The 26,475-nt window shown below is 38.5% G+C and overlaps 1 protein-coding gene across 2 annotated transcripts in view; it reads right to left on the minus strand.

Moving 5' to 3' along the window:
- Positions 1-25,353, minus strand: part of Kdm3b (lysine demethylase 3B) — a 77,574-nt gene extending 52,221 nt beyond the window's left edge. For both annotated transcript variants that reach the window (XM_046459980.2, XM_046459979.2), the window contains exons 1-4: positions 25,136-25,353; positions 6,013-6,180; positions 2,914-3,027; positions 1,727-1,832 (exon numbers count right to left, since the gene is read on the minus strand). In XM_046459980.2, coding sequence (XP_046315936.1) covers positions 1,727-1,832; positions 2,914-3,027; positions 6,013-6,180; positions 25,136-25,327 — 580 coding nt within the window. In that variant the 5' untranslated portion in view covers positions 25,328-25,353. The remainder of the gene's footprint in view (positions 1-1,726; positions 1,833-2,913; positions 3,028-6,012; positions 6,181-25,135) is intronic.
- Between the last annotated feature and the right edge of the window lie 1,122 nt (positions 25,354-26,475).

Raw genomic sequence — 26,475 nt, forward strand, 5'->3', positions numbered from 1 at the left:
TCTGAACAAATATAGCACCTGTCTTCCTAGGAACACAGAGTTTCAAAAATATTACTTTATCAGCAGGTAATGTTACCCTGCAATTTCAGCTGGTCTTTCCAAGGACAGTTTCTCTCTCCCACATATCACTGTACATTTGAGACTATATAGCTAAAGCATTACTAATTTTAGATTATTTTCTTAGAGCTATAATTAAGTTTCCTTAATTTCTCTGTATATACTCACATATCACCACCTCTCATTTTGTCCACTCAATTTTCTTCTGTTACTAATTTTTCCTCACATTCTTTCTTCCTCTATATCATTCCTTGTTTATTAAACATCATTTTATCCTGATATCTTTTTTTCTCCATTAGGTCAGTATTCTTAACTTCACCTGTTTAGATTTATTTGACAAAAATAGAACCAAGGACACTACTTCACTAAAAATAATGATTATCATAAGGCCCAGAAATGAAGGTGAGTGAATGCATGACATGAAAGGAAGGATAAATGAAGTAGTTTACTCTTCGTATAGACTCTTGAGGCAAAACCGGTATCTGAACTTGAAAACTAATAATTCTTCTTTCTGTTTTTGTTTGTTTGTTACTAAGGATCAAACCCAGGGGCTATGGCATGTTGGGCAAAAGCACTCTACCACTGAGCTACACCCTATGTTCATTTATTTATACTTAAAGCATACTATTCATGTGAATAAGTCTGTGGATGCATTGTTTTATGAACATACTTTGCACTCTAAGTTATATGTTGGTGTTAAGAGTCTTTAGCTTTTTCTTTTTGGTAATGAGGATTGAACGCAGGAGTGCTTCATTTCTGAGCTACATCCCCAGACCTTTCTATTTTTTATTTTGCGACAGAATCTCACTAGGTTACTGAGGGTTTCACTAAATTGCTGAGATAGGCCTGGAACTTGCAATCCTGCCTCAGCTGTCCAAGTTGCCCAAATTAGTGGTGTAAGCCACTACACCCAGCTAGTCCTAGATTTTTTAGAAACCTGCAGATAGTAAATTCAAAAAAAGCAGAGTCAGCTCTAGGCACAATGGCACATGTGTGTAATTTCAGCAACTCAGGAGGCTGAGTCAGGAGGATTGCAAGGCCCTAAACAACTTAGTGAGTCTGTCTCAAAATAAAAAATAATTAAAAAAAAGGGCTAGGGATGTGGCTCAGTGGTTAAGCGCCCTTGGGTGTATTAAAAAAAAAAAAAAATAGGTAAAGATTTTCTAGCTACTGGCTAGATCATTAGTGCCTTAACATTGTTTCTAGTGCATGTTTTTAAATAAATATTTCTAGTGTCCTTAATAAATATTTTAAAAATGGGGAAAAAAAACTAAGCTTACAACAAAACTATGGTTTATGAAAAGTACAATGAAGAGAAAACAATGGGGGGCTGGAGTTGTAGATTAGCAGTGGAGCGCTTGCCTCGTACATGCAGGGCACTGGGTTTGATTTCCAGCACCACAAAAAATAAAATAAAATAAAGGTCCATCAACAAATAAAAAAAATATTAAAAAAAAAAAAAAAAGAGAGAGAGAGAAAACAATGGTCTTGGAGAGATCCTATTTTTCTAGTTTATTTGGAGATTTAGCTAATCGGAGATACTTTCGTCTCTACTCACAAAAAGAGGATGAGGACAAATGTTTAAAGCTACATGATGTCCCATTATATCATTCAAAACTGACAATTCACCTGATTCAGAGTTCAGGGACAGAAGACTACCTGTTCTTACCTCGGCTGAATATCTCTTGTAGCTTTTGGTCACTGATCAAAGCATTAACTGTTTCTCTCAGAGCAGTATGTTCTAAAAGAATCTGGTTTTGGCTATCGGTTCCCATCTGGTAAAGATAAAACAACTGAATGTTAAAATAAATAGCAATAACATCTAATTAAATGAGAAAAATCACATACCAAGGAGTTCTATATCAACACTTGCTAAAAATGCCTTAAGAATTCTAGTCTCATGAGAATCTCTGCAAGAATTAAAAATGCTAGTATAAATGAGGCTTAGAAAATATTACATATTATATCTATCTACATGCAGAACATGATATTTCCTAAGCCTAAATTTATATATGTTTCTGTATACGACATCATACTCAAGGTTCAGAGAAATCATAGAGAAAAGAAATATATTTAAGTCAGGGTTTCACATACTTATTTGACCACAAAACATTTTACTCCATATAAACCTTTTTGCTTATTTTGGTGTTTATCCAACATTTCCTGAATGCCATTCTCATATAAACTCTGGGATTATAAAGATGAATAAAGCAAGACTGTTGAGAGTGAGGTCTCATGAGGACTATATAACAAAAAGAAATATACATTAATATACATAAAACAGTTTAGGAAACACTGTTCTTGGCTTTCTTGATAAGAATAAAACTCTTAGAAGTCTCTCAGATTTTAACCTTCAGATAGTAACCCTTACAAGTGAGAATTAAACAGTACTTTGTTAAATTCTGAAACCCAAACTCAGAAGCTAGTTTGTTTCAACTATTTAACTTATCCCATTTTTTTTTTAAACTAAAGATATACCAAAAGCTCTTCAAAACTTCACACTGCATGGAACCACTCCACATTCCTCCCCACTTCCATGCCACTAAGGTATGCATAGGGCCCCTAGGACTCATACTACAGAAGCAACCAACTCAATGAAGCCACCTCTTCTGAAGGGACCCTCAGAATTGTGGTCTTAAGTCTTCAATGGCTTTAGTGTGGAGCAGGGTTATACAGAAAAGGAAAGAAGCCTCAGTACTTTGCAAGGAAGCAGAGAAACTTTAAAAGGCACAGGGGAATTTATTGAAGGAAATCAAAGAAACACTAAGAAAAAGGGAAACACCAGTATTTGTATCAACAAAGAAATTAGCAAGGAGAAAAATAATAGGCTCAAGACCAGAGTTAAGTGTAAAGTACCTGGAACAGATGCAACCCATTAGCATCTGACAGGAAACGAAGTTCTCGATCCAGAAGGTATTCAACTGGCACCACAGAACCCAAACCCAGTTTATCTACTAGGGGAGTGAAAGTCTGTGAAGCATAATGACAAGAAACTGATTAGAACTTGGAAATGAAAACCAATAACAATTCAATAAATCCCTACTTCAGAAAAAGTATTCATTATTATATTATTTTTATATTTTCACACTAGTAAATACAGATAAACTAAAGTTTAAGTCCTTGGAAACATTTCTAGCCTAGCATCTGTCCCTAGGAAGCAAACTAACGTAGAAAACTTTGCTCAATACTCTTCTATTATGATCATTATTATCCAAAGTACATGTATGAAGACACAAATTGGTGTGGATATACTTTGTGTACAACCAGAGATATGAAAAATTGCGCTCTATATGTGTAATAAGAATTGTAATGCATTCCACTGCCATATAAAAATAAAAATTTAAAAAATACTTTTATTTATGGCTAAAAAGGACAATTGAGATTAAAAATTCCTCATTTTCCTTAGGGATCTGACTAATCTTATCAGCCTTCAAGAGGACTAAATTTCAGTAAATGCCCAGAATACCAGGGCTGGGGTTGTAGCTCAGTGGTAGAGCACTTGCCTCACATACATACATGCATGAGGCACTGGGTTTAATCCTCGGCACCACATAAAAATAAATAAAATAAAGATATTGTGTCCAACTACAACTAAAAAATAAATATTAAAATACAAAATAGTGCTGGGGATGTAGCTCAGTGGTTGAGTGCCCCTTAGTTCAATCCCCAGTACCAAAAAACAAAAACAAAACAGGTATTTTCACCATACCTGAAAAGGCCGGGTATGGTGGCACATGCCTATAATCCCAGTGATTTAGGAGGCTGAGGCAGGAAGGCTGCAAGTTTAAGAGTAGCCTCTCAACTTAGTGAGACCCTGTGTCAAAATTAAAAAAAAAAAAAAAGGCCTGGGGATGTAGCTCAGTGGCTAAGTGCTCCTGGGTTCAATCCCTGGTACCAAAAAATAAATAATGAAAAGAGCTGGGGACATGGCTCAGTAGTAGAGTGCTTGCCTAGTATGTGTGAAGCTCTGGGTTCAAACCCCAACACGGCAAAACAAAAACAAAACAGTCAATCTGCAGTACTGCAAAAATAACAACAAATGAAAAAGTGCTGGCAAGGATATGGGGAAATGCATACATTCTTAGTGGGACTGCAAACTGCCAACTAGTACAACCACTTTGTAAAGCAGTATGGAGACTCCTCAAAAGACTAGGAATGGACCCATCATATAACCCACTCTATTCCACTCCTTGGTATTTATCCAAAAGAACTAAAATCAGCATACTATAGCAATACAGGCATATTAATGTTTATATCAACACAATTCACAATAGCCAAGTTATGGAACCAGCTGGGTGTCCACCAACAGATGAATAGATAAAGAAAATGTGGTATATGTACATAATAGAATTTTACTCAGCCATAAAGAAATAAGCCAGACTCAGAAAGCCATGGGTCAAAATATTTTCTCTCATATGAGAATGCTAGGGCAAAATAAGGGAAGAAAAGGTGGAGGGTGGGGGGAACTCCATGAAAACAGAAGGAAGATCAATGGAACAGAAGGAGGTTGAGAGGAAAGGAAGAGGGACAGGAAAAAGGAGGAAATGAGGAATGAAATTGGCCAAATTATGCTATGTACATATATAAATACTCCATGTGAATTCTCCCTTTATGAATACCTATTAAGCACCAATTTAAAAACACAATAATCCAGGCAAAGTGGCAAAAAATGAAACTCAGCAACTCAGCAAGTCCCTAAGCAACTTAGTGAAACCCTGTCTAAAAATAAAATATAAAAAAGGGCTGGGGATATGACTCAGTGATAAAGTACCTCTGGGTTCAATCCCCAGTACCAAAGAAACAAAAACAGGTATGAGGGTACACGTCTGTAATCCCAGTGACAGGAGGATAACAAATTTCAGGCCAGCCTCAGCAACTTAGCAAAACCCTGTCTCAAAATAAAAAATAAAAAGGGCTGGGGATGTAGCTTAGTGGTTAGGTGCCCTGGGTTCAATCCCCAGTATTAAAACAAAAACAAACAAACCAAAAAAAAAAAAAAAAAAAAACCCAACAAAATAAACCAATAAGTAAATAGAAGGAAGACCAATAGAAAAAGGAAGGCGGAATGAGGGGAAGGAGAAGAGAGGGAAAAGGGAAGTACCAAGGACTGAAATAAAGATAATTATATTCCATGTATGTATGATCATGTCAAAATAAATCCCAATATTATGTATAACTATAATGCACTAATAAAAACATAAAAAAGAAAAAGCTAGGGATGTGTTCAGTGGTACAACATTTGCCTAGCATGTGCTAGGCCCTGGGTTTAATACCCAGCACCCCCTGACACATACAAAAGAAAAAGACAATTTAGCAAGGAATAATATGTATAATCAATAGGTCAAATAATATTTGCTTTGAATATTATTTATTTAATTTGATTAGCCACAGGAGAATTAGGATTTTTTAAAAATTGCCATTTATCTAACAGGATAGATAAAAACAAATGGATACTCTCAGAATTTTATAATACTATTTCATTTCATTTCAAAAAACAAAACTTAATTACAAAACACTTTTGAGGATTACACTATTTCAAATCTTGCTATGAGAAAAGACTAAAAGTGAAAAAATTATTTAGAGATAAACAGTATCAAATATTATCAGAGTGTTTTGGAGAACACAGAAGAGAAAAGCTCTCTCTTAATTTTTACTTTCATAACTTTAAGGTAGGGTTTTGTGAATTCTAAAGAGTTCCACTACTGGGCAAACACTATAGTTATGTTAGGAAAGCTCAAATATGTTCCTACCCAATAGGGGCCACTCAGGGACCAAGGGTATATACAGCTCAGTGAAATCACTTGCCTAACAAGTACCCTGGCAGACCTGAGGTAGTAGGTGGCAGGATTTGGGGGCTACAGGTATGGCTCATTAGTAGAGATCTTGGCTAGCATGAGTTAGACTCTGGAATTAAGCCCTAGGACCAAATAAAAAAAAATAATAAAAACTACTCACCAGGGCTGGCCACTGTGCAATTGAGACTCGAGTGCCCTGCAAAAGGACTGGGTCATTCCGGGGTGCCCATACAAGTGACCCTTCCAGCAAAAGCACAATAACTTCTTCAGCATGAACTTTAACCCAGGAGTGTTGCTTCCAGTTACAGCCATCAAATTCTACAAAGATCTGCAAGAAAAAATAAAAAGTAGCTTGGAAGATACATTTGATGAAATCCCATACTGTAACACATAAACAAAACAACTTTGAACAAGTGACTGGGAAAAATAACTTTTTAAAGTTATTTTAAAGGGCACCAATAAAAATTATGTTACAGCAGGGTGTGGTGGTGCACGCCTGTAATCCTAGCAGCTTGGGAGGCTGAAGCAGGAAAATCGCAGGTTCAAAGCCAGCCTTAGCAAAAGGAACTTGGTGAGACCCTGTCTCTAAATATAATACAAAAAGGGATGGGGATGTTGCTCAGTGGTCAGGTGTTCCTGAGTTCAATCCATAGCACCAAAAAAAAAAAAAAAGATGTTACTTCAAAGCCAGGAAGCTGGTTTCAGCCTCATTCTAAAACAGATGTACAGAGTTAAAAGGGGCATGAGTTATACACACAATTCTTTAGTAATTTCTGGTCATGTCCCTACTGAAACTTGCAATTTTCATTTACCAATTCATATCTACACACATAAGCTGGGGGCTTACTATGTGTAAACTACTGTGCTAGGTTCAGGAATGATGAGATGAATCTCATACACTTCCTAGTCTCCAAGTGCTCATAGTCTATTTTATTTATTTATTTATATATATATATTTTATTGGTTGTTCAAAACATTACAAAGCTCCTGACATATCATATTTCATACATTAGATTCAAGTGGGTTATGAACTCCCATTTTTAAGTGCTCATAGTCTAATAGAAAGAGAACTTTTTAGTACTTCTACTAAAGATGACTGAGAAATTATTTTATTAGTTTTTTGAATAGGTGACATATGTATATGGTACAAATTTCAAAAGGATAGGCAATGAAAGAAAAAGAAGTTGTCTTCCCACACCCACCTGTGGATTTATTAATTGTTACTGCCAGCAATAATCTCTAAATGCTAGCCAAGGCGTGCTGTAGTCACAATGTTTTGCTTCCTTCCTAAATAGATGTATACTCTACTTCTCAAGATATGTTTAATTGATACTGTGAAGAGTTCTTGGAAGTGATTTGTAGCAAATGAAAGTACATTTTTCTTTTTTTAATATTTATTTTTTAGTTATAGGTGGACACAATATCTTTATTTTATTTTATGTGGTGCTGAGGATCGAACCCAGTACCTTAAAAGCATGCTAGGCAAGTGCTCTACCTCTGAGCCACAACTCCAGCCTGAGACTACATTTTTCTAATCACTTCTGAATGTAATTAAACACAGTATGAAGATCAAGACATACACATGTTGGCATCACTATATAAAATAGATATGTCCAGTGCCAAACATGGTCACAAATGAAGGGCTAGAGATTTATTTATCTCCTGATTCACCTTTAAAGAATTTTAGATGGCTTTTGGGAAATACATGCACTAAAATGATGAAAGATAAATTTAAAAATCACAGCCAAGAAAATGACAATGGAAAGTCACTATCAAAGTGGAAAAACTTTATCATGCAGAAAAGATCAATACAATTGCTACAACTGAGTGACATATTTGGTTCTGAACTTCCCAAATACCAATGTGAAAAAGGAGACAAGCTCAGTTGCAAGCCAAGTTATTCAAAAAGAAATCATTCAAAAAGCAATTATTCAGGGGAGCAAAGCTATTTCAACTACTTGGCTCTGTAAGAAATTTCTCACATGAAATTTCCTATGGTAACACTGAGTAATTCAGAATAATATCAGAATCCCTGCAAATATGGATCCCAACTGGCAACTTAGAGTTACCAAAGAGGATCTGCAAGTATTAGGAGCACCAAGCATTTCCTGTAGATGGAATACTAGAGGTCTTGTATGTGTATGTATTAGCAGCTTTCATTTTTCTCTTTTTCTTTCCTTTTTTTTTTGCTGGTTGTGGAAGCAGTGGTATACACAAACACATCTGCAATCCCAGCAATTCAGGAATCTGAGGCTGAAAGATCACAAGTTTCAGGCCAGTCTCAGCAACTTATTGAGATTGTATCTCAAAATAAAAAATAAAACAGACTGGGTATGTAGTTTGATGTTAAAGTGCTCTTGGGTTCAATCCCCAGTACTGGAAACAAAAACAAAAACAAGGACAGCAATGGAGATTCAACTCAGGGGCTCTCAACCACAGAGATACATCCCCAACCCTCCTCCCCTTTTCATTGCAACTAAAGTCATTGCCCAGGCTAGAGTGGAACTCGTGATCCACCTGCCCTAATCTCCTGGCTGGCTAAGGAATATACAACCACAGCGGGCAAAAATTCAACCAACGTTTTTTTTCTTTTGCTTTCAATGCTGGGGATCAAACCCAGGGCCTCACACATAATAGGCAAGTGCTCACCAATGAGCTATATAGCCTCAGTCCTCCATTTAAAATATATGTAGACAGCCAGGTGTGGTGGCGCATGCCTGTGATCCCAGAGGCTCAGGAGGTGGACGCAGGAGGATCCCGCTTTCAAAGCCAGCCTCAGCAAAAGTGAGGTGCTAAGCAGCTCAGTGAGACCCTGTCTTTAAATAAAAGAATAAAATACAAAATAGGCTGGGGATGTGGCTGAGTGGTCAAGTGCCCCTGAGTTCAATTTCCAGCACAAAAATAAATAAATAAATAAATGTGATATAATAAAATTTAAATCCATTAAAATGGTTATGAAAATATTGTGTACTTCCCCATAATAAAAAATGGAATTTATTTTACTCTATTCATAATAGCTTTTTGTGTGTGTATGTGGTGCTGGGGATTGAACCCAGGGCCTTGTGCATGTGAGGCAAGCACTCTACCAACTGAGCTGTATCTTCAGCCCTCATAATAGCTTTTGTGGTATGTTCTCATGCAACTAACATAAAAATTATAAAGTTATGAGAAATTCATGATATTTATAATACTTGAAAATGTAGAATGATAGCTCAGTAGCCTAGCTTTTAATCAATTTCTTCAGATACCTTGTAAATTGAAGTATATTAATGAAAAGATCAAAAGTTAAATTCATTATATAAAATAGTAATTTTATTATTTATTGTATGCAAAGTAAGTTTCCTATCTACTTAAAAAAAAATAATGGGGAAGCACGACTCAGGGGAAGGCTGATTTTTACAGAGAAAGAGAACATTGAACTGGACATGAACATGCTCACTCGTATATACACATATATATTCTAGGGGAATAAGGCATAGTACCTACCTTCAAATAGCTAACAGTCAATTGGAAAGAGAGAAATATTCAAACTTATATTTACGTGCACATTCAGATTCAGACACTCAGAAAGGTAGTAGAAGTATATTATATAAAGCTTAGGGCTTATGCACAGGAGACATGGATGAGTCTTAGTGCCATGCTTTACTAACTGCAAAACTTGGGCAACTTACTATTCCCTCATCATATCTTGGCTCAGTTTTCCTCACTTGTGATAAGACACTGTCTTACTTACCTAATAGACTGTTGTGAAAATTAAATAAAACAGATTCAAATGCACTTTAGTCAACTATAAAGCTCTTTGGGGGCAATAATATGACATAAGATAAATAAAGTATGGTGGGCTTCAGAGGTAAAGAAATCATTTCAGGTATGCAGAGGGACTGGAAGGGGCTGAGGCCAACCAAAGCCTTGGTAAAGTTATAGGATAGCCAGGAACTACATAGCACTGTGGTGGGGAAATAAAATTTAAAAGATTAGGAGTTGATATGGAAAATACCTGAATACTGAGATGAAAACTGAGGCCATGGGCTAGGGCACAATCACACATGCCTGTAATCTCTGCTACTCAGGAGGCAGGAGAATCACAAATTCAAGGTTAGCCTGGGAAATTTAGCCAGACTGTCTCAAAAAAGGGAAGGTGCTGGACTTGGTGACACAGGCCTATAATCTCAGGGGCTCAGGAGGCTGAGGAAGGAGGATTACAAGTTTAAAGCCAGCCTCAGCAATTTAGCTAGATCTTGTCAAAATAAAAAATAAAAAAATAAATAAGGGCTGGGAATGCAGCTACGTAGTTACGCGCCCCTGGGTACAATCCCCAGTACCAAAAAAAAAAAAAAAAAGGGATGTAGTTCTGTGGTAGAGCACCCCCGGACTCAATCCCCAGTACTGCAAAACAAACCAAACAACACAAACTAAAAACTGGGACTACAGTTAGATACAATGACACAAGCCTGTGGCCCCAGATATGAAAGAGTCTGAAGCAGAAAAATTGTTTGAGCCCAAGAGCTTGGCAACATAGCAAGATCCCATCTCTTTAAAAACAAAAACAATTCAGTGTAATAAAACTATGCTATGTACACATATGAATATATCACAATAAATTTCAGCTTTATATCTATAATGCACTAATTAAAAAAAACTATAAATAAATAGAAGAAAGACAAGTAGTATAGAGGAAAGGGAACAAGGGGAGTGAGGAAGGAAGAGTAAAGGAGGTACTGGGGACTGAATGGAGCAAATTATATTCCATACTTGTATTAATCATGTCAAAATAAACCCCAATATTATTTATAACTATAATGCACAAATAAAAAATATTTTTTTAAAAAAATTGTGAGTGTGGAAGCCAACACAACTGCAATTAAAAGGTTAAGCATTTGTGGGCTGGGTGGGGCAGGGCAGAGCAGGTGTTCTTATGTGATCTAGAGTGGGGATAGACAAAGATGGAAGTGACTCAGGTTTGTAAGAATCCATGAGCCTTATTACAAAGCTTGGTGGCTGGCCTACATAGAAGGGAGAATTTAAAAATGACGTGGTGGCACACACCTGTAATCCCAGTGGCTGGGGAGGCTGAGACAGGAGGATCAGAAGTTCTAGACCAGCCTCAGAAATTCAGCAAGGCCCTAAGCAATTTAGTGAGACCCTGTCTCAAAAAATAAGAGGTCTAAGGATGTAGATTAGTGGTAAAGTGCCCCTGGGTTTAACCCCCAGTGCAAAAAAATAATTAATTAATTAATTTTAAAATTAAATGAAATTAAAAAAAAATAAAAATGACTTGGATTTTTGAACCAGAGACTAGATGAAGACAAACTGATGGCAGGAGGTAGCAACTGCTGGAAACTAACAAACTAACAAACTAACATAAAAAGAAAAGAACTTGAAAAGCCACGCAAAGGAGCATAGACTATTCAGTGCCTAGGCTGGATCTAACCTTGAGGGACGATATTTTTCAGGCATCACTCAGAAAACCAGAGGTTGAGGCTCTATAGTAACTGACAGGTAGGTGTCATTCTGGAGTTCTAATCTATCAACCACTTTAAAACTCAACATAGAATCCACGTAAGGTGGCAGGTACCTATAATCCCAGCCCCTCCGAAGATGGAAGAGGCAGGAGGAATGCAAATAAAAGTCCAGCCTTGGGACCTTGGAGACACCCTGTCTCAAAAAATAAACTGGGAACAGCGGCACATAACTATAATCCAAGGGCTCAGTGGTTAAGAACTCCTGGGTTCAATTCCTAGTACCATTTTTTTTTTAATCAATATAGGAGTCATAAAATTCCAGCCAGGTATGGTGGTGCACATCTATAATGCCAGCAACTCAGGCAGCTTAGGTAGGAGGCTAGCAAGTTCAAAGTCAGCCTCAGCAACTCAGCAAGACCCTTCTCAAAAACAAAAACAAACAAACAAACAAAAAAAACCCACATAGAACTTAAACACAGAATTCTATCATGACAGATGAAAACATCAGGAAATGTTTCACTTAATTTGAAGGCAATTATCTCAAACTGCCTGGACAAAGGATGTGGAATAAGGGTTTATTAAAAACTGACAATAACCATGTACTATACATTATGGGATCAAGCAATTGCTCTAGGATAATGATAAGAATCTGTTTTGTGAACAATGTGGACCATGGATACTTGTAAACATGTAAGTAAGACTGATTTCTGGCTCTCTAGTATTATACTTTTCTTCTCAGAGAAATAAAAGGAGTTGGAAAACAGAAGGTAAAGAAACATTTTAAATTAAAGCAAATAGAACACAGTTTGACTCTCAAAATGGTAGAAGGTTAGGATACAGGACAAGTAGAAAGGATATAAAATAATGTTCAGCCAGAGATGACCAGGGAGATGGATAATAGAATACGACAAACACAGTTTGAGATGATTTTTACAAGTCTGAATAAAAGTAGCAAATAGTACTATACATACGATAGAACCCAAGGATTAGAGATGAAGTATTTCATGAGTTAAGGTGAGTTAGTATTAAAACTCGTGCTTTCAAATTTCCCTTTAAGGTCTGTATGTGATTTATATTAATTTTATCAACACTGAAATAAAGCTGTGCCTATACTCCTATCCCCCTATGCTTGGGATGGAACCCAAAGCCTCAAGCATGCTAGGCAAGTACTCTCTACAACTGAGCCCCATCCCAGCCTTTTTTTTTTTTTAATCAAATAAATTACCTTTATTTTTGATAAAATCTGGAATTAGTAATCTGAGCAATATAGGACTTCATGTTTGTCATGTAGCCATGAGTTTGGATTCTGGCTTTCCACAAGGTCATTCTTACTACCGTTAGTAAGATTATTCATTTATTCACTCAATCAATAAAAACAGAATGCCCCTTACATGTGTGCACTTGCCAAGCCTAAGAATATCAAGGCAAATAAGGTAGCATATGCCAAGAAGGACTCACCCCAAATGAGTTAAGAGAGGTACAGAAATTCTTACAAAGCTATGTAATAAAAAGCAGTAATAAAGATCTAAACTGCCATTAGGCTAGACTGACATCTGTCTTGGGCAACTCAAACAGTTTCACAGAAGATGTAGGAGTATGATAGCAAGTCTTAAAGGACAAGCTGTATTCTTCTAGCAGAGAAGGAGGGAATAATTTTCCAGCACAGACAAAGGCAGAGAAACATAAAAGATAGTGTGTTCTGGGAGAAAGGGAAGGTGGCTAGTAAGTAAGCTGTAAAAGGGCTCTGTAGTACATTAATGGATAACAAACTTAAATTTGTTGGCCCTCTCAGAAAGCTGAGGCAGGAGGATCACAAATTCGAGGCCAGTCTGGGCAACTCAGTAAGACCCTATCTTGAAATACAAAATAACAAGGGCTGGGGATGTAGCTCAGTGGTCGATCATCCCAGGTTCAATCCACAGTATGGTGGGGGAAGGGGGGAAGGGGGGCGGGGGAGGAGAAACTTGTTGGTAAAAGTTTCTTATTTGGTCATCAGTGTTTTTCTGCTTTGTTTTTAAAGTGCATTTTAACATCTTTAGGCAATTTCTACACTCTCTACCAACTGTCAGTCCCACTACACCCTTTGGTCTGTCACTCAATTCTTTGTAAGTCACTGGATGTCTCTGAGTATATGATGCCCATTATAGAGCTTGAAAGAGCCACTGATGGTTTCACTGATGGTTTTAAAATTATGTGGAAAAAATATTTTATGAAGATAATGCCACCTGGGGAATAAACTTCTTAACCCTCAGTTTAAATAGGAAATCAAAATGAAATTACAAAGCAATTCATAATTAAACGAATGAATAAAAAGATACAACCAATACTATGGAATAAATAACACAGAGTTTTCAAAAATTACATCTATTGAGCCAGAGTAATAAAGCACTTGCCTAACATGTGTGAGGCCCTGGGTTCAACCCCCAGTGCTGAAAAGAGGGGGGGGCGGGGGAGGGAAGGGGGGGAAGGGAAAGGGAGAGATATATCAATTGATTGATTTGTCTAACAAACTAACATAAAAAGATTTTCAAGATACTTGGAGAAAAAAGCAAGTTGCAGACTATCCGGGTTGAGGAAATTATAGGGAAGAGGAGGATTGGAATGGGATGGTTAACAGTATTTCAGGCCTTATTTCTTTTCCTCTTTAACCTGTGTATTATATATTAGTTATACAATTAACTTTTTTTTAAAGGATGAAATTAGTGAGGCATGGTGATGCAGGCCTGTAATCACAGCAGCTCAGATGCTAAGGCAAGAGATCTCAAGTTTAAAGCCAGCCTCAGCAATTTAGCAGGCTTATAGAGACCCTGTCTCAAAAAAAAAAAAAAAAGGCTGGGATGTGGCTCAGCTGTTAAGTGTCCCTGAGTCAATCCCTGGTACCAAAGAAAGAAAGAAAGAGACTAAATAAAACTATAGGAATGAAAAGTATATTTGAGAAATTAAGAGATAAAAACAACAGTATTAGCAATGATTGTCAGAGGATAAGGCAATGGAGATGAACTTTTGAGGTTTCTAACTTCTCCGATTTTCTTAAAAAAAAAAAAAAAAGCTAAAAAAAAGCATGAACTGTTACAAATGATTTTCAAAATCTGTGGGATATCTTGACAACAAAAATGGGGAATGATACATGTCTAGAATATTATTATTTTCAATAATATTATCTTTAGAGTGCCTTTGGTAAAGAGCACTTTCTACCAAACTATCCCAATTACCCCTCTTCTTTGCCCCTGCCTATTTTCTAACAGCCTAAAGAAATTAAAAGTAAAGTAGCTAAGTATAGTACAGTGATAATCTGAATAAAAATTCAAACATGTATAGTGATTTAGAGGCTGTGGAATCATAAAGATCTGGATTTACATCTCAACTCCTCCATTACCTGTGTAGCCTAAGCCTAAAGTAAGTTACATTAGCTTTTTTTTTTTTTTATGGTACTGGGGATTGAATCCAGGGGTGCTTAAGCACTGAGCCACATCCCCAGTCCTTTTTATTTTGAAACAGGATCTTGCCAAGTTAGGGCTAGGGCCTCACTAAATTGCTGAGGCTGGCTGTGAACTTGTGATCCTCCTGCCTCAGCCTCCTGAGCAGCTGGGATTACAGCTATGTGCCACCATGACCTGGCTACATTAGACTCTTTGAGCCTCACCTCCTTTGCCTATAAATAGAGACAATAAGGACCTCAAAAGATGTCTATAGGGATTACATAAATAAAGCTGTTAAATGCCTAGCAGAACATAGGCCCCTGATAAAATGACTCATTCCTTAAACAAATTGACAGTATTAGTAAGGATATAAACTGGTATAACTTAAAAAATAATTCTATGAAATAATTCATAAAAAGACGTTACTCATAAAAACATTCATCATCACCTTATTAATAAAGCCTAAAATCTGAAATAACTTCAATATTTAATGAAAGAGAAAGTTAAATCAGGGCTGGGATGTGGCTCAAGCTGTAGCGCGCTCGCCTGGCATCGTGCGGCCCGGGTTCGATCCTCAGCACTACATACAAACAAAGATGTTGTGTCTGCCGAAAACTAAAAAATAAATATTAAAATTCTTAAAAAAAAAAAAAAAAAAAAGTTAAATCACTGAGCCAAAAAATACATTCATAAGATCTTTGTTTTTTGCTTTTTCGAATGTTGTACGTTGCAATGGGCTGGCCTTGAATTTCTGGGGACTAGCATTATCCCGCCTTAGAATCCTGTGTCCACTATGCCCAGCCATAAGATATATTTTTCGGTACTGGGGATTAAACCCAGGGGCGTTTTACCACTGAATTACATCACTAGCCTCTTTTTTATGTTTTTTTTTTTTTTTTTTTAAACAGGATTTCACCAATTTACTGAGACTGGCCTCCAATTTGTGATCCTCCTGCTTTAGCCTCCCAAGTTGCTGGAATTACAGGTGTGCACCATCATGCCTGAAGCCATAAGATATTCTTACAGAGCATTTATTGTTTTACTTTCAGTAATGAAAGCAATATAATATTTGTGAAAAATTGAGAAAAACACCAAGAAAGTTAAAATCACCATAAACTAAGTTTTTGATAATAAAAATAATTGCCACATTAAATGAAAAGCAAATCTCTAAATTAAAAAATGCAGTATGAGGGGCTGGGGATGTGGCTCAAGCAGTAGGGTGCTCGCCTGGCATGCGCGGGGCGCTGGGTTCAATCCTCAGCACCACATAAAAAAATAAGTAAAATAAAGATGTGTGTCCACCGAAAAATAAAAATATTTTTAAAAATCTCTCTCTTTAAAAAAGAAATGCAGTATGAATTCAACTATACTTTTTCTAAAATTAAAAAAAAAAAAAAAAAAAGATTGAAGGAGAACCTAGTCACTGACCTAACCAACTCCATTTTGTCCTTTTCTAACTCCATTTGCCTTTTATACTTTTTTCCTTCTGAGGCCCTTTCTTCTACAGTTACACCTTGGATTCCAGGAATTATAGTCTTGTTGATAAGCACCTATAAGACGAGGAGTAGAAACCATCCCCAAGCTACAGCAAGCCTCCCAGGAACAGATCACCCTAAAATGAGACTGCACCCCAGAGGAGGAATCATCCCAGGATGCAAATCAAATCACCCCATCAAGCATTGATGAGAAAGATCAATCAGACCAAGAATAACCAAGAACAACCAATTATACCATCAATATAAATGCCTCAGGCATTCAAGCCCCCCAAACTTGACTTTCTTCCATTTTTCTATAAAACCTCAGGTGTAGCCACACAGCTTAAAAACTCTTTTCTTGCCTTTCATCACTGCTGTTTTTTTGATTACCAGTCACACTGGGAAGGGTTGCAAAGCATGGTCTGTTGGAATCACCTGGGATGGAGCCTTCACCAAGGACTTCAGAAATAAGATTAGATCATATATCAAAATATAAACAGTAGTTCCTAATAGGTTGTGAGACTACAGGGTCTAGTTTTTTTTTTTCCCCCCCTTTCTTCATAATATTGTTAAAATGATTTCTACCCTTTGTGAGTCTGGGGTTGTGGTTTAGTGGTAGAATGTTTGCCTAGCATGTATAAGGTACTGGGTTGGTTCAATCCTCAGCACCACATAAAGAAATAAAGTTAAAAAAGAAAAGACTTATACATTTTGTATAATAGGCAGGTATTACTTTAGAATCAGAAATATAGAATATCAAATGCTTCCAATCTAAGAAAACAATCCAGATGTAAATCACAAAAAACAAGAGACAATGTAGCTTGGGTTGGAGTCCCAAACATGATCCAATAACACCAAGACAAAATTAGTTGCTAAGTCTATATATTAATAAAAATATGTAAAAGAAAAAAAAAGGACTAAATACCTTATTTTCAGGGCCATGGTGTAGAATTCCATAAAAATCAGAAGTGAATGTAAACTTAATATAGGCTTCTAAATATTTTATTTTTTTAGATAGGGTGGTCAGAGAAGGCCTTATAAAATAGTACTAGAAAAATTCAGGTGTTCTCTGTCTTCCAGGAACTTTCAATCTATATAAGAGATAAGCAACCTATTTCTCTTGCTATACAGCTACAACAATAAAAACTAAAATAATAGTCCAAAAGTGTGCTAAAGGAGCAAAGAATAAAAGCAATATGGTGAGGACTCAGAAAGACTTTATAGAGGCAGCAGCTCCTAAAATGGACAGACTGGAAGGATGGGCAGGGTTTCTTCCTCTTCATGGGATTTCAGTGGATGACAACATTAAAAGCAAATGGTAAAGCAATGGAAGCCCCTAAATACCAGGAAAGTGGAGAATCACCAAATAGGGCTGCTGCTGTAAATATCCTTTTTGCCACACCCAATTTTCCCTCCCCTGACTCTCTGCACACCAAGGATACTTCTTATCTATAATTTGTCTCTTGAGTAGAACAGGTGTGAGCTCTCATGCAGGTCTCTGTATAGATATATCTCCCACTGAAAATTAATAACTCTGCATATGGATTTTTGATTTAGTCTCCAGAGGGTTTGGTTAGTGAGTCTGTCCCCTAGAGCCTTATTACTTCCACACAGACACACACACACACACATACACACACACACACAAAGGAGTTTCTGCTCTTGCAAAATTGAGAGAAGTCACACCTAAACAACCAGCAGTAGAAAGTCACTGCTAAAAACTTAGGAAGAGCTGGGCATGGTGCTGCACACTTATAATCCTAGCATCCTGGATGATTGAGGCAGGAGGATGGTAAATTCCAGGCTAGTCTCAGAAACTTAGTGAGATCCTGTCTCAAAATTTAAAAAAAGGGCTGGCAATGTAGCTCAGTGATTATTTATTTATTTATTTATTGGTACTGGGTTCAATCCCCAGTACCAATAAACAAACAAATAAATAAATAAATAAATAACCGACCAACCAACCAGGCACATTTTTTATATTTTGGCAGTACGGGTGGATGGCAGATTTGGGAGGGTTTTAAAATCACCAATCCAGGGGCTGGGATTGTGGCTCAGCGGTAGAGCTCTTGCCTTGTATGTGTGAGGCACTGGGTTCATGTCTCAGCACCAATAAAAATAAAGGTCCATCTACAATTAAAACAAAACAAAAAACAAAAAAATAAAAAAACAATCTGTCAAAGGCAATGGAAAACTGAGAAGCAACAACAGGTGTTATGTCCCCTAGGCCTTGAGGAAGCTAAGACTATAGGAACCCACCCCAGCTGTTGTTAAGAAAATCACCAACAACAGAAAATGTCATGTTTCTTACCTACCATTTGTTTATAGAGGAAAAACAAAATCAACCAGAAAAGGTTGGAATGAGAAGCAAGCAAGTAAAAGTAGTATACTAGGGAATGAGCCCTAGGCAGGTGGGAAGTTAGTGAAGCAAGTTCTTACAAACAAATGGATAATTAAGAGGAAAAATCTGACCGTGTAGTAAAAAGAGAGAATGTAAGACAAAATGACCAATGTATAGTATGATCATTGGTGTACATATTGTATAGCCCTGAAGAAGAATGCAGAGATAAATTAAGATAGAGCTTTTAGGGGCTGGGGTTCTACTTCAGTGGTAGAGTGTGTGGTTGGTACAAAGCCCTGGGCTCAATCCGCAGCACCCCAAAAAATAAAAATTAAAAAGACATGAGTTATTAAAAACCACACATAAAAGCCAAACCTGGGAACACATGTTTGTAATGCTAGCAACTTAGGAGGCTTAGGCAGGAGGACTTCCAAGTTTGAGGCCAACCTCAGTAACTTAGTGAGACCCTATCTCAAAAGTTAAAAAAAAAAAAAAAGCTGGGGATGTTGATCATTAGTAAACTCCCCTGGGTTCAGTCTCCAGTACAAACAACAACAACAAAAAAAACATATATTTTTTAAAATGAACTTTGTCAGGCGTGGTAGCACACCCTATACTCCCAGCTACTCGAAAGACTGAATCAGGGGGATCCCTTGAGCCTAGTAGTTCAGAGGCCAGCTTGGGCAACACAGTGAGAATCTCTCTCAAAAATAATTAAGAAAAAAAATTAGAGTTAAGATACTTGTGCTTAGAGGAGGTGACAATTGAATAGTATACATTCTTATCATCAAATAAGTACAATCATTTTTATTTAAAGTTCTATAAGCCATAAAAAACAGCATAAGATGTCATGATATCAAATATGTTTTTGTGTGTATGTGTATATTGGGGGGGTGGGGGGGGCTGGGGAATCAAACCCCAGGCCTTGTATAGCACTCATATTTTTATTTAACGTTTGAAATGGTAAAAAAAGGACACTTAAAGATAACCATTTTAAAAGCCACAAACTCCATTTTGATTAGGTCTGAAATTCTAGGCTTGAACATAGGTAGAAAATAAAGAATGGATTCTACACTAGAAATATGGTATATGACTATAATTACATTACTTAGAAACAAGGTAGACAGGTATTTTGGAGTCTACCTATTCTACATCCTGAGACAAAGTGAAAGGTTGATGTAAAAAAATAAGGCAGATACACTTTCATTCCTCTTGGAAAACTTCCAGACTGAAATAACACAGTACTAGCCTGAACACTGCTACAATTATTGCATTATCTCCAATCAAAAGAAAGGAATATTTTAGAGTCCCTCTTCCTCTGAAATGGAGATGAAAGATTAAGGGATAAAAAATTAAGGCAGATATACTTCCACTTGCTCTTTCAAGTTCTAGATGTCTATGTTACACATTCAAAACAAATCAATGCTGCACTTATAGCATCATTTAATTCTACCACACAGCAAGAAAGATTTAATAAAAATTAGTGCTGACACAATTGGTTACTTAGTAGGAATAAAAAAAGTTATCCCCCTTTTCACATGCCAACTAAAACAAGATTCCAGATGGATCAAAGATCCAAAGATAAAAATAAATGAAATTATTAGGAAATTTGAAGAAGAGTTCTAAAATGGGCATTTTGGTGCATGCCTGTAATCCCAGCTACTTCGAAGACTGAGGCAGAGGGATTTTTAAGGCCAAGGCCAATCCGGGCAACTTTGTGAAGCACTGTCTCAATATAATAAAATGTAAAAAGGGCCAGGAATATAGCTCAGTGGTAGAGCACCTGCTTAGCATGCAAGAGGCCCTGGATTCAATCCCCAGCACCACACACACAAAGAATATAAAAATTTAACATGGAGAAGTCCTTTACAAGCATATTGTTCGGATGAATAAGAACTATATTTGCACCAGAACAATGAGATCCTCAGAATAAGTTACACTCCATGTATGTATAATATGTCAAAATACACTCTACTGTCATGTATCTCTAAAAAGAACAAATTAAGAAAAAGACTTTGTATGAAAAGAAACCGATAAACAAAGTCAAAAAACAACTGAGACAAAATAAGTATAACACTCTATAGACAGGTAATTTAATCCATGCACAGAACTGATAAAGTGATAGGACAATCTACATTTTTCTCAAATGGGCAAAAGATACACATAAATAGCTTAAAAATAGAAAAAAAAAAAGAAACATAAAAGGTTAATACTCAGAGGAAAAGAAAACAGTAGTCATGAAAATGCTAGATACTATTTTCACTTATCAGACTGGCAAAAATGAAAAAGACTGATGATACTGGTGAAGGAAACAGTATATACACTTGCTGTTGGTGAGGCTGAAATGTTATCATGTGTAGGAAAATAACCTGTAATACAGGACTGGAGGCACAGCTCAATGGTAGAGTACTTACCTAACATGCAGGAGGCCCTGGTTTAATCCCTAACAATGTGCATGAGCATGTATGTGCAGGTGCACAGACACACACAACAGGAAAAGAAAAAAGAAAAAGACATTTTTGGCCAGGTACAATAGTATACACCTGTCATATCAGTGTTTCAGGTGGCAGAGGCAGGAGGATCACAAGTTCAATTCTAGCCTTAGCAACTTAGTGAGAGCTCATCTCAAAATTTTAAAAAATTAAAAAAAAAAAAAAAAAAGAACTGGGGACATAGTTCAGTGGTAGAATAGAGCACCTGGGTTCAAAACCTAGTACTACAAAAGGAAAACAAAACAAAAGAGGCAAAACAACATCAAAACACATATATTCAACCTAACTGTCCCAATTGTGGATGTCCAAAATACAAAAGGAAATCTAGATCACTTAAAGCTATATGTACAAGTATATTAATGGTAGCATTGTTTTTAGTGCCCCCAAAAACTTTTAAACAACTTGAATGTTTGCCAAAAGGAAGAATGAGTAAGTTATGGTACATCCTTTCTATGGAATATAAAGGACTTATCAAAAATGTTTTTGGCATTGCTCAGTATATAGAGTACTTTCCTCTCACTTGAGAGACCCTGGATTCCTGAGGTGGGGGCCGGTAGGTGGACTTGGGGGTGATGGTTAAAGTATGTCACTATAAATGCCTATGGTATAATGTTAAATTAAGAAGGACAAACAAGGGCTGGGGGTGCTGGGGTTGTGGCTCAGCAGTAGAGCGCTCGCCTAGCGCATTCAAGGCCCTGGGTTCAATCCTCAGCACCACATAAAAAAATAAAGGTATTAACAACTACAACTAAAAAATAAATATTAAAAAAAAAACAAGGGCTGGGGTTGCGGTTCAGTGGTAGAGCACTTGCCTAGCATGTGTGAGGTACTGGGTTTGATTCTCAGCACCACATATAAATAAGTAAATTATTAAAATAAAGGTTCATCAACAACTAAAAAATAAAATAAAATGAAAGGAAAAACAAAAAGCAGCCTGCAGATATGGTACAGGAAGGTATCATTTACTTTAAAAAAAAAAAAAGCAATATTTTGTATACACGTTTTCATATTTTGTATAAGTATTAATAAAGACTAGTAAAGATAACTTACCCTTTTTAGCAAACTAGGGCATATAGAGATGGAGACTGATGAATTTTCATGTGAATAACCGTTTTAACACTTTGCAAATAGCAAGTTTTGTTTTTATATCAACAAAAAGGAAAATTCAGGGGATGGGGTTGTGGCTCAGCAGTAGAGCACTCACCTAGTGAGGCCCTAGGTTCGATCCTCAGCACCACATAAAAATAAATAAATAAAATAAAGGTATTGGGTCCAACTACAACTAAAAAAAAAAAAAAATTTAAATCCATGTTTTTGGTGGGTTTTTTTTTTTGGGGGGGGAGGGGGATTGTTGTCTGTTTTAGCTATTGTACCTACACACTGTGAAGATCCCAAGGTCTACACGACTTACCTCAATCAATAAATGACTTAGAAACACAAACTGGACAACTGGTTTAGAGAGGAACCAGGGATAAATGCATAAAAATCCATGAAACTTATTTCTGCAACAGGACTTTTCTCTTTTTAAACATAAAAGGCCTAATTTTAATAACAAAGCTGTTATTCCACTGGGTGGGGGGTGTTTTTCTATTTTTGGCTAAAAATCTTAATAGTTATTTCTCAGGAAAGATTTAATGGGTAAGAGGGCCATCTATAAGATCATTACCAACAAAATTCCCAACCAACAGCATCCTGAATTAACTTTTTTCACATCACATTTAAGGTAGCCCATGGGTTTGGTATTGTTTCCCAATAAAGGTTTCTTTAAATATATCAGTATTTTGAATGACTTTAGAATCAAAAAGTATTTAGAAGAAGATATTAATGGAAATTAAAATTGAAAAGTATGTTTTTTAATCATTTCAATCCAACCCTCAATTACTCATCCTTAACAGGGGGCGCCCTGCCTTGTATTACTCAAAACCAAGCATGCCTGAAAACATCTTAAACATAACTGAAAGAAAATCTGTCCAATCGTGAGGCAGCTGCTTGCAAACTCCACCCTTGAGTACAGGAAGAACACTTGTGATTGGAAGATAGTTGTGTTTACTACAGTGTGTGGTGCAAATTGGAAAGGTCCACATGCCCAGGGTCCAAAGGAAATTTCAATGAAAAAGGAAAACAAAACTGCTAGTTCTGATCCTCTACTAGTCACTGTCATTAATAGGACCTCAACATAACAGCAATTCTTGGGTAGCAAGCTGGTAAAAATAAAATAAAATAAAAAGGCTCTGAGTTTTGTTATGGCTGTTTTCTCATTAACGCCCCTTGGATATATGTACAAGACAAGCACAAATGTATTTGCAAAACTCAAACTTGCCTTTGCTTCTAAATTCATGGCCTCATATAAGAATTCAACAGTTTGTAAGAACATTTTGCTTTTTTTAATACGGATTGATAACCCAGTTCCACGTGCCCAGTGGTAAAATTATTCAGTATTTAGCTTAGATGTTGTCCAGCATCTCAATGAGCTTCAAACACCTCTGCCCTTAGGGAGCCCAGCAAACAACAAAGTGAATGGGCAGCCATTTCAGGTGCAGAGCTCATTAGCAATTCAACTGATGGAGGAAACAACCATTGGAAGAATTAGAAAATAAAATCCCAACTGAAAAGAGAGCTGAGGATGCCTCTGGTCAAAGAATGCACATAAGGGTGAAACTCAAGTACGTTTTGCTTACCAGGGTGAATTACTGAATCTAAGAAGCATACCTCTCCCCCATCCCAGTCACCTTCTAAAGAAAGCACAGAAGAATTTATATCCAAATTCCTGTCTTAACCATGGATCCCCCTCTCTCCCTTATATTCCTGGTATCTTTTTACAAATTCGCCCCACTAAAGCTTCATAAATGCCCTACCAGCCTTTCTTATAGGGCATGGAGAAAAATCAAAGCAAGGGAACTCAAGAAGCAGAATCAAAACCTAAGCAAAACTACCCATAAAGCTTGTGTATCATAATAAAAGACAGTTTAACACTGTTGATCAATAGAAAAACATCAGAAACATTACTCCCACTCTCACAAAATGAGTTCCCGTTTAGAGCTAAGAAAAGGTCTGCAGAAGGAAATTCATCAACATTTACATTCGGCTTGTTGATCCTTTACATTCCAAAAAGTCCCCCGCCCCCATTTTTCTTAGCCTTATCTCACCAGAGAAGGCTAGGGCTACGCTACCAGAATGAGGAACTATAGAGGTTGGCTAAAACTCAAAGACAGTATTTTGCCGCCACATTAACAAAACTAACACATTATGGTCCCCAATGCTGGCAAAGTTTTTTGCTGAACAACTTTAATCACAAAATACATGAAGGCAAGCGTGCAAAAGCAGCCAAGCCCCGACAAAGTTTCAAAACAAAACCTCTCTCAAGGTTGGGGGAACAGACAAGCTGGGAGCAAAAAAGCACCACCCTGCAGCCCCATTCGACTAAGTCAGATCTCAAACTTATCAAAAAGCCACAACAGCAGCTCCTGTCACCCAGAAGCGCAAAGATAGGGGAGCTCTAAACAGTCCTGAGAGCTGGTCTTTCTGAAGAGCGCCAGGCCCAGCACGGCTCAGACAAGGAGGAAGTAACTGCCAGATAAAAAAGCCCCAAGCAGCTCCAACTGCCTTCCTACAACTGCCCACATTCTCGCCCCACTAGAGACTCCGGGAGGAAGGGAACAGGGCGCAGGTCTCCGGGGAGAACCTGGGGATTACAGGTCCGCGTTTTCTAGGGGAAAGCGGCAGCACCGGCCGAACTCTGCGGGGCCCCGGCACCAAGGTTCGAAAGCCTGCTCGGAAGGCGTGTTGCGGGAGGGGGGGTGCGGGGAGGGGACGCCTAGCAAAGGGTCGCTCAGGAGGCGGGGCCTGCCGGCTAAAAGCAGCAGCTCCTGGCACCCAGGCCGCCCTCCGGGGGTTAACTGGGGCGCGCACCCCGACGCGGAAGCCATGCAGGCCAGAGCTCGGGGTGCCGAAGTGCCGGCGGGGGGCGCTAAGGAGATCCGGGGGTGAGGAACTGGGTCACCCCCACCACACCGCCCCCTCACAAAGGCCCCCGGGGAGGCCGCCCACAGGCCCTGCAGCCCCGGCCTCGAGTGCACGTCTCGACCGCCACTCACCGCTAGGTCCTGGGGCACCGCCCCGCTCATGGCCCGCACCGTGCCGGCCCGCCAGGCCCGAGTGCGCAGCGCAGGCCCCGGATCTCCGCTCGCCACCGCCGCCGCGGGGGCCGAGGCTGAAGCTGAGGCCGCGGTGTCCGCGAACAGAAGCAGCAGCCGCTTGCCCACCGGGGAGGCCGCCGCGTCCGCCATCGCCAGGGCCGGCCAGACCTGCGCTCCCGCCCGCCGCCTCCCACCACCTTCGCAGCCGAGCGCCCGATCCGCCCGCAAGGCCTCCCTCCGCACCACCCGCGGCCGCCGCTCCCCCCCACCCCCCCCAACAGCCACCACCAACCACCGGCGCTGCGCAGCGCCCCCCGTGGCCGGGAGCGGAGCCGCAACCCGGGGCCCGCACAGCGCCCCCCGCGCTCCGGAGCGGGGCGGCAGCTCCGGGCCCCTCGCAGCGCTCCGCCCCAACCTCCCCGGGGCCTGCAGTGCCCCCTGCGGCCGGGAGGGGAATTGCAGGTTCTGCTCTGGGGGTAGTGGGCGGGTCCGTCAGTACCCCTTAGCACCATCCCTGGTCCCAGTCTTCCATCAGGGGGTCCCCTGACCATGTCTGAGAAGGTTTTAGCTACCCTCCTCAAATACCAAAGACTTTTAATGGGGTGGGGTGATGAAGGGCAAGGTATCTGGAGGTGAATGTTTTCAGCTAAGAAGTTAGTGTCCTTAATACCCCATTGATTTCCTATCCTCAAAATACAAGCTACCCTCCCTGTCATCTTTTAGGAAATGTTCCCTTCATTGGTCCACAGTACACAATATCTTCCTTCTCATTGGTCAATGACACGATAATGTCCCATTCTATAGTACCAGTACTTCATTGGTTCTTTTCCAGTTAGCCAATATACTATATTCATTGGATGTGATAATTCTTTGCATTGGTTGAAAACCAATGTGCCTCCAACATCTTGGTATTTTGTCTCGAGCTTATGGCCCTTCTGTCCCTTCCCAGTCTGCCAGTGTTATTAAGTGTAGGTGTTTCTCAACTAAAGTTTTTGGGAATTGGAAAGAGACCAGCAGTAAAGGGGTTCTCTTCCCTGATTCAGTAGCATTTCATCTTACCGTGGAAGTAGTGGGGCTGAGGGCCCTAACTCCTAACTGAATTCATCTAATACATGGTATAGGATATTGATTTCTTCTGATTAGAAAGGGAGGCTGTAGAGAAGGGAAGATGTGGAAATTTTTGACCAATTGGTTTTCACAATGCACTGGGGAACCTCAATTATTTAATATTGGTAAATGTCAGACTAGCATGTTCCATGATCTCATAGATGAAGAGACTCGAGTATATACAAACCAGA

Source organism: Marmota monax, unplaced genomic scaffold, assembly GCF_021218885.2.
Source record: "Marmota monax isolate L192 unplaced genomic scaffold, Marmota_monax_Labrador192_F-V1.1 WCK01_AAM20220418_F8-fsc00006, whole genome shotgun sequence".
Taxonomy (NCBI): domain Eukaryota; kingdom Metazoa; phylum Chordata; class Mammalia; order Rodentia; family Sciuridae; genus Marmota; species Marmota monax.